The following is a 13,154-nucleotide window of genomic DNA, read 5'->3' on the forward strand; positions in this document are numbered from 1 at the left end:
GAGCAATGAAGCGTCATGGAAACCAACACTGAAGTTAGATTGAACTTAGAAAACAAACACCACACTTTTTTTTTTTGTCAAAACTGTATTGTTTTTAATCTTTCTGAACGAAAGATTCTTCACAGTATCAAAAGTGAACTTTAAAAAAAAGAAACAAGCCAACATACACTTGGCTATTATTGGAATAGTATAAATCTACATTCGAAACATTAAGATAATCTTCTCTAATTGAGTATAACCTGAAAAGCATCAGAGATGTCATATGAAAACAAAATCTCAGAACACAGATTCAGGAAAGGAATCATCCATCTCAGTGAAAGCCATCAGCTAAAACGTGGTTACTGGTGTCAATCCCCAGGCCCTTGGGATCAAGTCTTCTGGGGTACTTGTCATTCAAAGATCATCAAGAGGTGGACTTGAGATCGGCTAGCTGAGGTGGAGGGTGCCAACAGGGTCACAGTACAGAAAAAAAGAAAAGAAAAAAAAGAGTAGTATGGTTGAAAACATATTGTAGACACACAACCTAGGGAAACATATGACAAAGGCTCAAAAGGGCCCAAAATAATCACTCGGTATGTACAAGCATTGAAATTAACTGTCTCAAACAAGGAGTGATGGTTCCAATCTTAAAATGAACATTGCACTCTGGTGTACCTGTCCCTGCTGGGATATAGGGGTTGAGAGTGAGGAAACCGTGGTAAAGGACTTTTCTCCAACAGATGGCAGAGTGTATATTGGTTATCACTGAAAGATATTTGCTCTAGATTAACACCGAGGGAGGATTGATATTGAAGCAACAGACACATTGAACTTCGCCCGATAACAGGACCAGGGGACAGGATTTAGATTTTTCTCTTCTACACTTTATGCATGGGTATCTAATTGGAGTTAAATGAAATTTAGAGTTAGTGAAATTTTTCCCCACAAAGTTAATTTAGTGTTTGTGAACTGAAAACTGTCAAACATTTCATGTTTTCTCCACTTTTCTGGAGTTTGTACAAAAGGTAAGTGTAGAGGGAAGGTCATCAAGTGCTCTTCTGTAAAATTTTCTGTCACTGATTCCAAAACAATTTGATCAAAATCAAAGTAATCCAATTGGAATTCATGAACAATCACTAACGCCTGTGAGTAAAACCAAGTGTTTTTCCCCCCCTAAAACAAGGTCAAAGTGTTGTTTTGTGCTCCTTCTTGTCAGTTGTACAGTATTAGACAAATAGTGTGTAGTGTCTACAGAGCCTTGTGTAGTAGGTCAAAATGCCAAGCACCAAATCGAACCGATTGATTTCCAGAAGTTTAACAACGTTAAAATGTCTCAGATTTTGTAATAAAAACATTTATTTTCATGTAAGGTAATTGTTTACATACGTGAGCACATGGATGCATTGGAGTCAGACTTTTATCCATTTTTGCATCTCTCATTTAGTGAACATTGCGATAAGAGCAGAGGGTCGAGTCTGCCTTGAGACAGATCCCTGGCTTCTTAGCCACAAGTTCTGTTTCAGTCTTCTGAATGAATGGAGTTTGATTTTGAACTTGGGACCCTAGGCTTGGTAAGAAAGAGAAGAAAACGGGGAATGAGAGAACGCCTCAGGCCAAATAACGCTCTACTGAAAGACTGTGTGGTGAGATCTTTTTTTTTTTTTTATCTCTGGCACTCATCCAAGTTATTGAGCTGCATTGGAAGGAACCTTTTTGAGGGTGAAGTTGGACCAATTCACTGCTACCTTCTGGCGAGTTTGTTTTGCAGAATCAAGGCAAAACCTACAGGGAAAAAAGACGGACAAACAAGAAGAGGAAAAAAGAATGCACAGATTTAGTGATGCTTCTAATAGTCATCAACATAACAGCTAAACTCAAATTCTTTTCCTGACCCACGGTTGTATTGCTGTTGTTTAGTTTACCTTTTGAAGTATTCCACTTCCCTATCAATCTCATCCAATTGTGTTGGATCCACATCTTTAGGGAGAAATACATCATCTAAAGAAAGAAAAAAGAAAAAGGGTTGAAAATTAAAATGGACAGATACATTTACATTTTTTTAAACAACGGCAACAAAACACACATTGTTATGATTGTAAATACAAACATCTTCACTTACCGATAGCACCGCCGGATTTTTCACTCTTGTTCTTGTTCTTCTTTTTCCCCTTGGATGTCTGCTGCAGCTGCTGCGGCCCATTTGCTGTAACCGTGGGGTGAGCTTTGCTTTCTGCATCCGGCTCGGCTCGACCTCCCCGAGTCTCTGGGTCACCTTTCCCCCTTTGTGCATTCGAGAGGCCACAGTTTGCTCCATTTGCTCCCTGTTTGGATGATCTGCCCTCCTCGACCCTCTTAGGTCCGTTCCTCTGGTTGTCTGCAGTGTGCTGCGGATGTTTGCTCTGGACTTTTGAGACATTCAAAGCCATTTCTTTAGACTCGCTAGGTTTCTGTGGTTCAGTCCCGGCGGCCGCTTTTATCGGTTTGGTTGAATTTTGCTCAAACAGAGATTGCTCCAGTTTTTGCTGCTGCTTTTTATTCTTCTTTGACTTCGCACCACCGTTCCCAACAGCTGCGTTCTTGGGATCAGGCTTGTCCTCCTTCGATTTCGCCGTTGCTAGGGCTGGCACCAGTGGCAAATTGTCAGATCCAGTAGACGGGCATCTTTCTGGAGAGCGAACCCGTATGAGTTTTGAGAGACTGGGGGTTGTGGGCAACCGCTGGATGTCCTTTGACCCAACAATGACTCCCGACGCTGTGGTGGTGTTAGGAGATGATACAGCACTTGTGTCCTCCCATCCATTAACCAAATCGAGGTGGCTTTTAAACGATCCCAGTGAAAGAGGGGCAAGGTCGAGGTCTATCTGCTGCAGGTCCGAGGAACCATTGAGATGGGACAGTAAATGGTTGCCCTCCAACGTGGCTGCCTTCTTTGGGAAGTCATTGACATCCAGATTGAGGTCGTACATGCTAAACGAGGCCCGGATTGAGTCTTTGATGGTGTTCTTAATCTCTTCCAGCCGACTAGTGAGAAAACTGTTGACACGCTCAAGCTCCAGCTGAGGCCAGTCCAGCAGCCGGCTGGCTTCAGAACCATCAGGAATTGGGTCCTCCATGGCCTCAGATGGATCGGAGTGAGGGTCACTGCCTGCAGCACCCATGTTGCCCTGCTGAGCTTTTTCCTGAAACAGATGCGGTACAGACATGAGACCAAGGGCTGATACACATATAAAATGTAATGTTACCAAGTCAATACATATCTCTGATCATTGGTCAGAATTTTTGGGCCTTTAATAAACAACATGGGTCAAAACTGACCCAGCTGAGTTTTTATTTTCTATATCTTTGCAGTGAATGAATTTCAGTATTCAGTATTTCAGGTACTCCCCATTTAACTTCACAAAATCTGAATTTTTCCTCTGATTTCTTTATCCGGAGTTTTAGTATGGCTTATTTCAGACTTACGGTTAAAATTGTCATAAAGAGGCACGAGGAACAGGATGAACAGGCAATTCTTAGTCTTGATCGAAGTCTAAAATATCTGATACTGAGGACCTATTAGAATAATAGACTAGGTCCTCAGCTATGTTTTTACAGAATCAAGCAGGAGTTGTGTGTGCGTCTTGGAATCCAGCTCTCCTAAATGAAGAAAACTCCTTTGATGACTGATTGAAGGAGCCTTCTTCATTAATGCTAAACTTCATAAAGTTCATAAACTCTTCTAAATTAGGAAGGAAGAATAAGCTATAGAAGAATATAGCAAAGGATCACCCGGCCATGCATGCAAGAAATAACACATTAAATGCAGACGGGTCATGTTTGACCCATGTTGTGCACGAGAAGGGGTTTGCAAAGCTTGTGTATCCAAGGGTTGACATAGTCAGAGTAATCTTAATGTTAAATTGAAACATGGGAGCTATTTTTAGCAGTTATGCGTCAATTAATTTACATTATGGAAATTAACAACAGGATTCAGATTGCCTACAGATACACAAGGGACTTACAGGAGACAATGCATGCATGTAGTCCTGTGTAGCTGTTTACTGTTCATTTTCTTAATGTGAAACCAGAGCTGAGGCCCAGTTTGAATAGAGATGCTTGTGTTTAGGCAACGCTTACCACTGCAGAATTTTGCCGTCTTTGGTTAAATCTTACCATAAGTTGTTTCTACAGTTTCATACCTTCTTCTTTTGTTTATGTCGAGCCCGTTTGGCAGCCTTGGCACTGTTCACAGGTTTTGGCTCGGAACTGTTTATGAAGTCTAGCAGCTCGTCCACGTCTCTGTTGTCGATGACCTCAGGCACCAACGGGTCTGAATCTGGACGCTGGGGCACCTCCTCCTTACGTCGGGTCAGACGTGAGCGAAGTTTCTCTCGGATCTCAGCATAGTTTCGGCTCGTTGGTGCAGCTGGAGGCTGTGACAGAAGGATATATTAAAATATTGTTGTTAGAATCTATAAAGGGAACTCTCAACTACGTTGCAAGAAAAGGTTTCTAAGTACCGCATTGTGTCCGAAGAACTCGCAGTAGCAGCAGTCGCAGTACTTTCCGTCCTTCTGGTTGGTGGAAGAGGAGGCGCAGGAGCTCCTCTCAGAGCTGCTGTCTTCATCTTCCCCTTCCTCCAGCTCAGACGGAGGATGACACAGCGTCCCATTAGTCATTTTGTGCCCCTTACACGCCTGGTCCCTACAAATAAGAAAGAATTGACATTATGTTATCAACACCCAGACGCTCTTTGTATTCTGAATCAACACAGAGCCACTTGCTGTCTTTTACATCCACCAGATATCATTCCTCACCTGCAGGCCCCAGCTGACAGATGACCTACATTGGAAGTGGCCACCGTTCCCTGACTGTGTCCATTACAGGGGTGGTTACAGCCTATTAAAGATGTGCCCAGTTTGTTGTGTTGCGTGTTCACAGCGGGAATGTGGGAGTTTTTGCACGGGCTGGGCTTGTGGACAGGTGTTGGGCTGTCCGGACAGGGAGAATTAAGTTTGGCTGTAGGGCCGTGGAGATTCGGTACCAGCGGGGGGAAGGGAGCGTGCGCTGCATGGGCGGCTACACTGTTGCCAGATGACGAGGTAACGTGACCGTGCTGCCCGGAGTTTGGCTTTGGGGGCAGGAGGGAGGAATGCTGGGACGACAGGCCGGTTGGACTGTTGGGGGGTACCGACAAGTCTGTGTGTTGATGGTGGTCACTGGGGTGGAAGGCTTCACCTGGACAATGGAAAATATGAATAAAATGACTAGTTCAAAAAAATTATCTATTCACATATTTTTGGTCTACACAGTTCATCTAATTTGATTTCTTATTTGCACAAGTCTATATAGATTACTAGACATGAGTAGTACTAAATTGCTCCACTTTTCTATTGATAAACAAACGCAACAACAAAGTCTAGTAAACCCTGAGGGACCAATATATGTTTCTAATTATGCTTTCCACTACAGTAATGGTAACCAATTACTCAATAAAATCTACCTGGTGGCGTTGGTCGCCGGCACATGGTCTTGAAGTGCTTAGGAGTGGTTTTACAAAGGTCTGCTGAGGTAGACAGGGGGTTCCCAGCAGACGATCCACTGGAATTCTGGGATGACGGGTGACTGTAGGGACAGACTTTGGTCCCTGATGTTTTCGCAGATTTCCCAGGTGCTTCATGAAGTCCTCTTTTCTCATGAAAGGCTGATCCCAGTGTTAAACCTGGAGATGGAGAAGTTTCAATGGATGTTTTAGGGCACTGATGAAGGTAATGTGATTATGATTACTGATACCAAAACATTGTTCAAGACATTGATAGCAAATTAATTTGTTCATAAAGTGTGGTATAAAACAGTGTTGAGCTTTAGAGGAGCATTACAATTGTTTTTTTCTGGCCATGTCACAAAAATCCCCATGTAGGATAACCCTGAAGGATAAAACTGGTGCTACAATATCTAAATTAACAGATATAAATCACTCATCATTATCAGTAGACACAGCTACAAGTTACAGTAAACTTTAACATTTACCATGATATATATTGAAGTACATAAAGTTCCTAAATTCCCATCAAACTCAAGACAATTAAGAAGAATAGTTGTCCTTTCAGATATATTCTAGCTTGACACATTTTCTAGACACACGTTTCCTAAAAACCTCTAGTTTTGAAGTTGAAGGACAGAAAAATAAGTTATTTGAAAAGAATGTAATGTCATGACCATGTGCTTAGAAAACCGGGCTATCATAATCCATGATAAAATTTAAATCTAACTTGCAATGACTCGATTACAAAACTACACTTGACGCTTAATGCATCTCAATTAGTGGTTTTCAAAGTCATTCTGTTGGTATGACAAAAATCCTAACTGGATAATCACTTATATAACTTACGGAAAAGGATTAGTTCCTATTTTTGTTTCTGAACTATATAGCAGCTTAGGTATGATTTTTCAGCACATGAGAACCATCGTTGAACCCATGTCCCAACTGTGGCTTTCAAATGAATGAGAGCAACAGGAAGTTCGTTTTAAGATCTTCTCTGTTCTCCTCTAGGTGCAGTTTCCTTGTCTGTGCGTTAGAAAAACATATCAAATGGTGAACTTGTTATCGTTGGCTATAATTAACATTTCACAACATTAAAATGTTGCGCCATGTGGCTTGTCATTATATATTTTGAACACTATAATTACTCCTTTGTAGTTTTCAAATATAGCAGTGAAAAGCAAACATTCAATTCCACGGATGTAGGTTTCTATATGAATGCTTAATATTGCAAGAAAAAAAATCCCAATGACAAAATGTATGTGAGAGATGATTGTTTTTAGGGTAGATTTGTCATCAAATTGAAAAGCTGCAACTCAAAGTAGCTAAGAAATGTTAAGTACGGTAGTTTCTGCTACTCCTGGCTTTGTTGGAATTTCATAATAAGATGGAATTAAATAAATGATCAGCTTATCAGAATCAACTATGCATATTTCATAACTGCTGATCAGAGCAATACTATCTGATTTGGTTAGCTCACCTCCATTTTAAATTTGAGTGCACATCATAGTTTTAACAACAATCTCAAAATATCTCTGCAAGTTTGATAATGCTGAGCTCGAAGCACCTCAGGATGCAAAACATCATAAGCTTTTACAAGATGCCTCTTTGTTCCTCTAAAACATCTTAGACCAGCACTTGAACAAAGAAGCCAGAGATGTATCACACATTTATGCTGAGCAAGTACCCTAACAAAGCACTCCTGGAGATCTGGTTCTAAACAACATTTGTGTCCATTTCACTAAACTGAAACTCACAACACAAGCTTGAAATGAATAACTGTCCCCATCATTAAAGATTGTTTGGAGTCGTCCCTCTGATCACAGACCTTGTTGTGAGTGTGAAGAAGTATTGTGGTTGCAGTGTTCCCCTCCATTGGTGTGGGCAGAGTTCCAGAGACCTGACAGTTTGTGGGCTGACAGGAAGGAACTCGGGTCCCAGTCTACAGTACTTTGCTCCGGGTAACCGTTCCCACAGCTCTGGGACTTACAGGAGGAAGAGTGTGACAATGGTACCTGAAGGACAAAAAAACACTGAATTAGTTAATCATCAGGCAATCTACACAAACTTGCATTTTGGCACACATAGGACCAGCACTTTCCATTATGATGGTTACACAACTGCTCCTGGTCCGTCTCCCCTCTCCCCCTATCTCTTCTCTCCCCTCGTTTCTACTCAACTCTCCTCTCTTACCCATTTGTCTCCTCTCACCCCAACCAGCCGAGGCAGACCGTCACCCACATTGAGTCAGGTTCTGCTAGAGGTTTCTTACAGCTAATGAGAGCTTTTCCTCTCCACGGACACCAAAGTGCTTGCTTCTTGTAGAAACTGTTGAATTTCAAGTGCCTTGCGATAAAGTATGATGGGTTTGATTTGGGCATTAAACAAATTAAACTGAATTGAACAAATCATGGTAGCAAAACAAGGGATAGAAAAAAAATTTGGGCAAAATATGATTTAATCTTAAACACCATGGTCACCTGAAACCCCATGATACAGTAAGTGTCCAACATTTGCATTTCATCTTAAGTATTTTTTGTAAAAACATAAAGCAAAGCTATCAACTCTTGTGGCCCTACAAGCTATTCTGAAACAAATTGAATCAAAGGTGGCATTCAGACTGACAGATTTGTAGTTAGAACATGCAAATACATTGCTCTGTATGATGAATAAAGATGAGATTATTCCAGTCGACAGACACAAACAGAGATGAACTAAAATGTCGTAAATAAAGAAGTGGTGCGAAGGACCCTGACGTGACCCAAATCAGTCCCCTTTTATTTACCGGCGTCGGATGCTCTTGGCTGCTCCGCCTCTCCTCTTCCTCCACACTCTTGCAGCAGCTCTGACAGATCCACAGAGGCACCTCTCCCAGCAGGGACTGAGACAGCGAGGGCACCGCGTCTGCAAGCTTACGCCCTGGCGCCTCCCGCAATAAGGCCTGGGAGAGCGCAGGCACAGCGTCAGCCAACTTGGTCCCGTGGCCCCCAGGGAGTCCGTTCGTGGAGCTTGCTCCCCAGTCCTTAAATTCACGGTGACACAGGAGGCAGCAGGTGTGCATGGGCTAGGAGGAGAAAGGGAGGTGGTTAAATACTCTAATAACCAATCAACTTGAGATGTGTGACACCGAATTTTGTAGGTTAATGAACACTAGAGGGAAAAAGTAGGGTCTGTTAGGCCTGATCTCAGAATAGTCTCTAATTTATTTGACAATGCCAACTAAATACAGTAGGGGGAAAAAACTGAATTTTTTTGTGTGTAAATATTCAAACTAATTGAGTTACTTCCCTGTCGCAGGAGCCTTTGGACCAACAGGACCAAAACGTCACATCCCAAGAACAGTTTTGTCACAGATGCAGCGGCCTTATCAACAAGTCTCAGGACCCATCATAGCACTAACTAAATATCCTCGACTGTGACAGTGGTGGAACTCTCTGTGGCCAACAATGGTCATACTGTAAAACATTCAATTTGCATATATCTAACATTGACTCTTTTTTTTTTTTTTTTTTTTAAATAGTGTTTGGCATTTTTATACTGTCTCCTGTTTAAATTTTTTTGTTTATGCACAAAGATCTCGAAAGTTCCCTTCTTTGTATAAACCTACTCGGCAATCAATCCATGACCCTGATTATGTGTGTGTGCATGGACAGTGAAAAGTTGATTAGATGTATGAGCAAGAAGACTGCAAAGACTGATGCAAAACATTATGCAACATAAAATGGGGTCTATCAACTCTGTGTAACTATCAAAATGAAAATTAGCTGCCATTAGTTTGACCTCGATGTACCAAATAAACTGGTGATTTACTGATAGATATTTTCCAGTGTGGATCAGTAGACAAACTTATAATATCGCAATAAATAGATTTCACATAAAGCTCAGCAGGTTTTTCCTAAGTTACTTATTTCTTCAGAAAACGTTACATGGGCTGTTATGACATGTAACACATGTGGTATAAGCTGTAGTAGCCCAGTCCCGCCAGGGGTCAGAGGTCACGTGTAAGGTTAGCTGAGCTCCAGGCTGCAACAGTCCCTCATCTCAACTTCTCCAATGTTACCCACTCGGGTCTGCAGCCACCGACGAGCATCACTAGCATCACAGAAACGACATACTACCGTGCACTGAAACTTCTGACATTAGCTGCTGTCAGCACTGCGACAGCACATTAGCTCACAGAGCAGAATAAACAACACAAACTACGTCTGGGGGGAGCCACCCTCGTTATGAACCCGCAATCTCCTTTAGCTGTCTGGCTAGTAGCTGTTAGCCACCGCCGCCTGACTGGTTCCTGCGGATGGGCTCGAGTGTAGCACATTGCAGCACGCTAGCTGTAGCCCGGCTAGCCTGATGGCTAACGTTAGCTGGGGCGGATGAGGAGTTGTGAACCCTGGAAACCAGACGACCTGTCCGAGGCACAATGTCACCTGTCCGGGCAAAGGGAGGTGGGCTGCAGCGCTAGCCACACTTGCCCTCCGAAAGCCGGCAGGCTGGGTGGGCGATTCTGCTAGCCAAGTTGAGCATGTTATTTATTTATTTACATATCGAACGACGTACACCCCCCACATCGAGCACCACTACTACGTTAGGTCTAAAATAGCCTCCCACCAAGCAGCGTGTGTGTGTGTGTGTACCTTCACCTCTGCAGGAGCTAGCTACACGGAATAAAAGCACAATGGAGGATCCCTGGGTTAGCAGAGTGTTGCTAGCGCAGAGGCTAAGCTAGCCTATTTTCAAACAGAGGCAGCGATTGACTTGCTGCTAGCTACCTGGTTCGCCCTGGTGGTGGCCAGCCGATCCAGCCCAGCATCTCCACCGCCACCGCCAGCTGCATCGCCGGGAGAGACGGGGCTCTTCGGTGCGGTCTGCTCTCCGGGCGCCAGCTCCTTCTGGGCGACCCCTGGCTGCTTGCTTTTCTTCCTGGCCATTGCCGCGATGTTTATGGCGCGCTTTGCCCAAGTTTGCACCAGTTTCGGTGGTTCCGGAGGCACACTTTCGTTTCTTCTCGGACCTCAAAATGTTCTATATCTCCTCCAGTCAAGACAACAGTCAATATGGCGGAGGACTGGCACACTCGGGAGTTCATAGGTTAAAGATACTGCTGGCAAAGAGGCTTCACTCCTAGACGGGGAATCCCACTGCAGTCATGCGCAGACAGTGAAGCCGGATGCCGCCATATTTAGTGAGGTCAAGCCTCTCCTGCCACTTTCCTCTGAATACAGCCTCAGTCTGAAAAATGTAACAGCTCAGTTATTCAAACCCTTTTTCTGCGTGTTACAGTATGTAGTGAAAATTCAATTATATACAATTTGTAATTATTTATCTGTAACAATACTTTCTATAAATTCTGTAATGTAAAACATAATATTATAGATTAATCTAGAATGGTACTCAGAGCCCTTGACTCTGCCAAGGCTCAACAGTCTCCTTAAACTGCACCAGAATTCGCACACACTCATATATATGTATCCCCTAAATCTGCCAGTTTTATTTTTTAATCAAGATCAATTAGCTATTCCTTGAAAACAATGGAAATGTCTACCATAAAACCCTATCTCAGGAAAAATGGAATCCGCGCCCTGATCCAGATCTGCACCAAAGTGTAATGGGTCCTTCCATGACCACATCCTTTCACCAGGTCTCGCAGTAATCCATCCAGTAGTTTTTGCATTACCTTAATGCACATTCAAAACAGCCAACAAACAAATAGACAGTGGTGAAGGCATTACCTCCTTGGCAGAGGTAATGAGAAGGATGAAGGCTGGGATTGAGGTTTAGATGTGTTTTTTTTTACACATCTGTGTCCTGTTTCAACTGTAGGTTACACCGACCTATGGGCCTTACCCTTGAACTCTCAGTTATAAACCCTGAGGTGGGAAATTCTTACGTTTCGGGTTCAACATCAGATAATATGAGTATTTTCAATCAAACCCATCATCTGTGGAGCTCATATACAGAGATTCAACATGAGAAAATTCATTTTACTCCAGTGTTTCAATCAGCTGCAATAGAAATTTATCCTGAATGAAAATGTAAAAATAAAAAAGTTTGAGTTGTAGAAAATAGTAAATGATAGGTTATCCCAGTAATGGCCTCTCATACATTTTTGGAATTTGCAGTTGGTTAAAACTGAGTGTGAACATTCATATACATAGTTACAGGGAATTACTGTTTTTCAACATTTAGCAAATATAAATACAGTAACTGAAATGCTTTTGAAACAAGATGAGACTATATGCAGTCATATCCATTAGCTTACTTTTTAGAGGTCGCACTACAATCATCATTGCTGAGAAATATGATTATGAAAATGATAACATAAAATTAACTTTTATTCAGTGCCAATCCAGGTCAAATTTGAGATTTAACTGCGGCTAAAAGGGAATGTAAAGATAAGAAACATCCATTAAGATTAATAAGATGTAAATAGGCACTATACAAATAAAGAACTATATAGATGAGGGAAATATAAACATAAGGAAATATGTGAAAAAGCTATAATATATGTAATGTAAACAGAATATTTCCAGTGTAAACAGGACTGTGCTTAGAAAATATTTGAATTGAACAGACAAATCAGTGTTGCACTGTTAAAAGAAACGGATGATACAGACATTATGATAAATATGAGTGGATTGTCCTATTAGTGCCGCCAGCCACACCATGACAAATAATTATTCATAGATCAGTGTTTGCACACACATGTTTTTATTTAATTTACAGTATTCGTGCCGGACAAATGTTTCTATGCAGGGGAACTGATCATCTAAGAATGTGTGTTATAAAGAAAGACTGTGCAATATGTGTATCAAATCATTGTTTGTGTACGTGTCCGTGTCATTCTATGCTGGTCTTGATACACACTTCAGAGAAAATATTTTCTACTTTTCTACATATATTTGACAGCCTTACTTAAAAGTTACCTTCGTATTTTGGGATTTTAGATACTGGATGATATAACATGCTTTAAAAACCTATATGGTGTCAATCTCCTCAATGTTTCTCCTCCCTCTCCCTCTCTTGGCAGCAAAATGACAGGCTAGAGGTGGGATCACATCAGATGCATGCAGCGAATCCAGCCAGAGCAACAATCCAAGTCGCAAACAGAACCTGTCCCGTTGGGTGTCGGGTACGGCCTAGGCGAGTTGACTGGCATATGCCGTTCCACTCGACTCCGCTGGATGCACAAAAAGAGAAAAATGAACCTTAACAACTACAACCTCACAACAGTTCCTTATAGCAGCATGATACATACGAAGAGAAGTATAATATCTACTAATTTAGGCAGCATAGTAGGGACATTTGCATCGCAAAGTAGAGGAGGAGAAGAAAGAACAATATAGAGGTAAGAATCAGCCCGATTGTGGACATCATTAATGTTTGTTTTTGTCGACATGACATGATATGCTATCAGTATAGCTGATTTCAGACTCTTTTTATATTTTTTATTATATATTTTTATTGATTTTTATAGCTTACAAAATCTGTATACACTCCAAAACTTCTCGGGGATGCATGACAGTTTGCGTGTGTAATTTGAAATCTCGCCTTGGGCGCCAACATTGCCAGGGCCGGCCCTGGGGCAATTACATAAGCTCGTGTCACTAAATGTCTGAAAAATAAAGGTGCTGTGGAGGGGAGGGGCTGGGGGCTT

General features: G+C 42.0%; 1 protein-coding gene across 2 annotated transcripts; it reads right to left on the bottom strand.

The window, feature by feature from the left end:
- Nucleotides 1–65: 65 nt before the first annotated feature.
- On the bottom strand, nt 66–10,564 carry fam193b (family with sequence similarity 193 member B). Of its 2 annotated transcripts, none has more exons than XM_053428693.1 (10): nt 8,286–8,561; nt 7,329–7,515; nt 5,462–5,680; nt 4,776–5,196; nt 4,479–4,662; nt 4,158–4,391; nt 2,099–3,158; nt 1,902–1,977; nt 1,689–1,761; nt 66–430 (listed from the first exon to the last, which is right to left on the bottom strand). In XM_053428693.1, the coding sequence occupies exons 1-10, from the start codon at nt 8,559–8,561 to the stop codon at nt 404–406; spliced, it is 2,757 nt and encodes a 918-aa protein (XP_053284668.1). In that variant the 3' UTR covers nt 66–403. The 2 variants fall into 2 exon arrangements, with proteins under 2 accessions (XP_053284668.1, XP_053284669.1); XM_053428694.1 differs by lacking the exon at nt 66–430 and adding an exon at nt 10,270–10,564 and having other exon boundaries at nt 1,313–1,761; nt 8,286–8,564.
- Between the last annotated feature and the right edge of the window lie 2,590 nt (nt 10,565–13,154).

The sequence above is a fragment of the Pleuronectes platessa genome, chromosome 8 (assembly GCF_947347685.1).
Source record: "Pleuronectes platessa chromosome 8, fPlePla1.1, whole genome shotgun sequence".
In the NCBI taxonomy this organism is placed as follows: Eukaryota; Metazoa; Chordata; class Actinopteri; order Pleuronectiformes; family Pleuronectidae; genus Pleuronectes; species Pleuronectes platessa.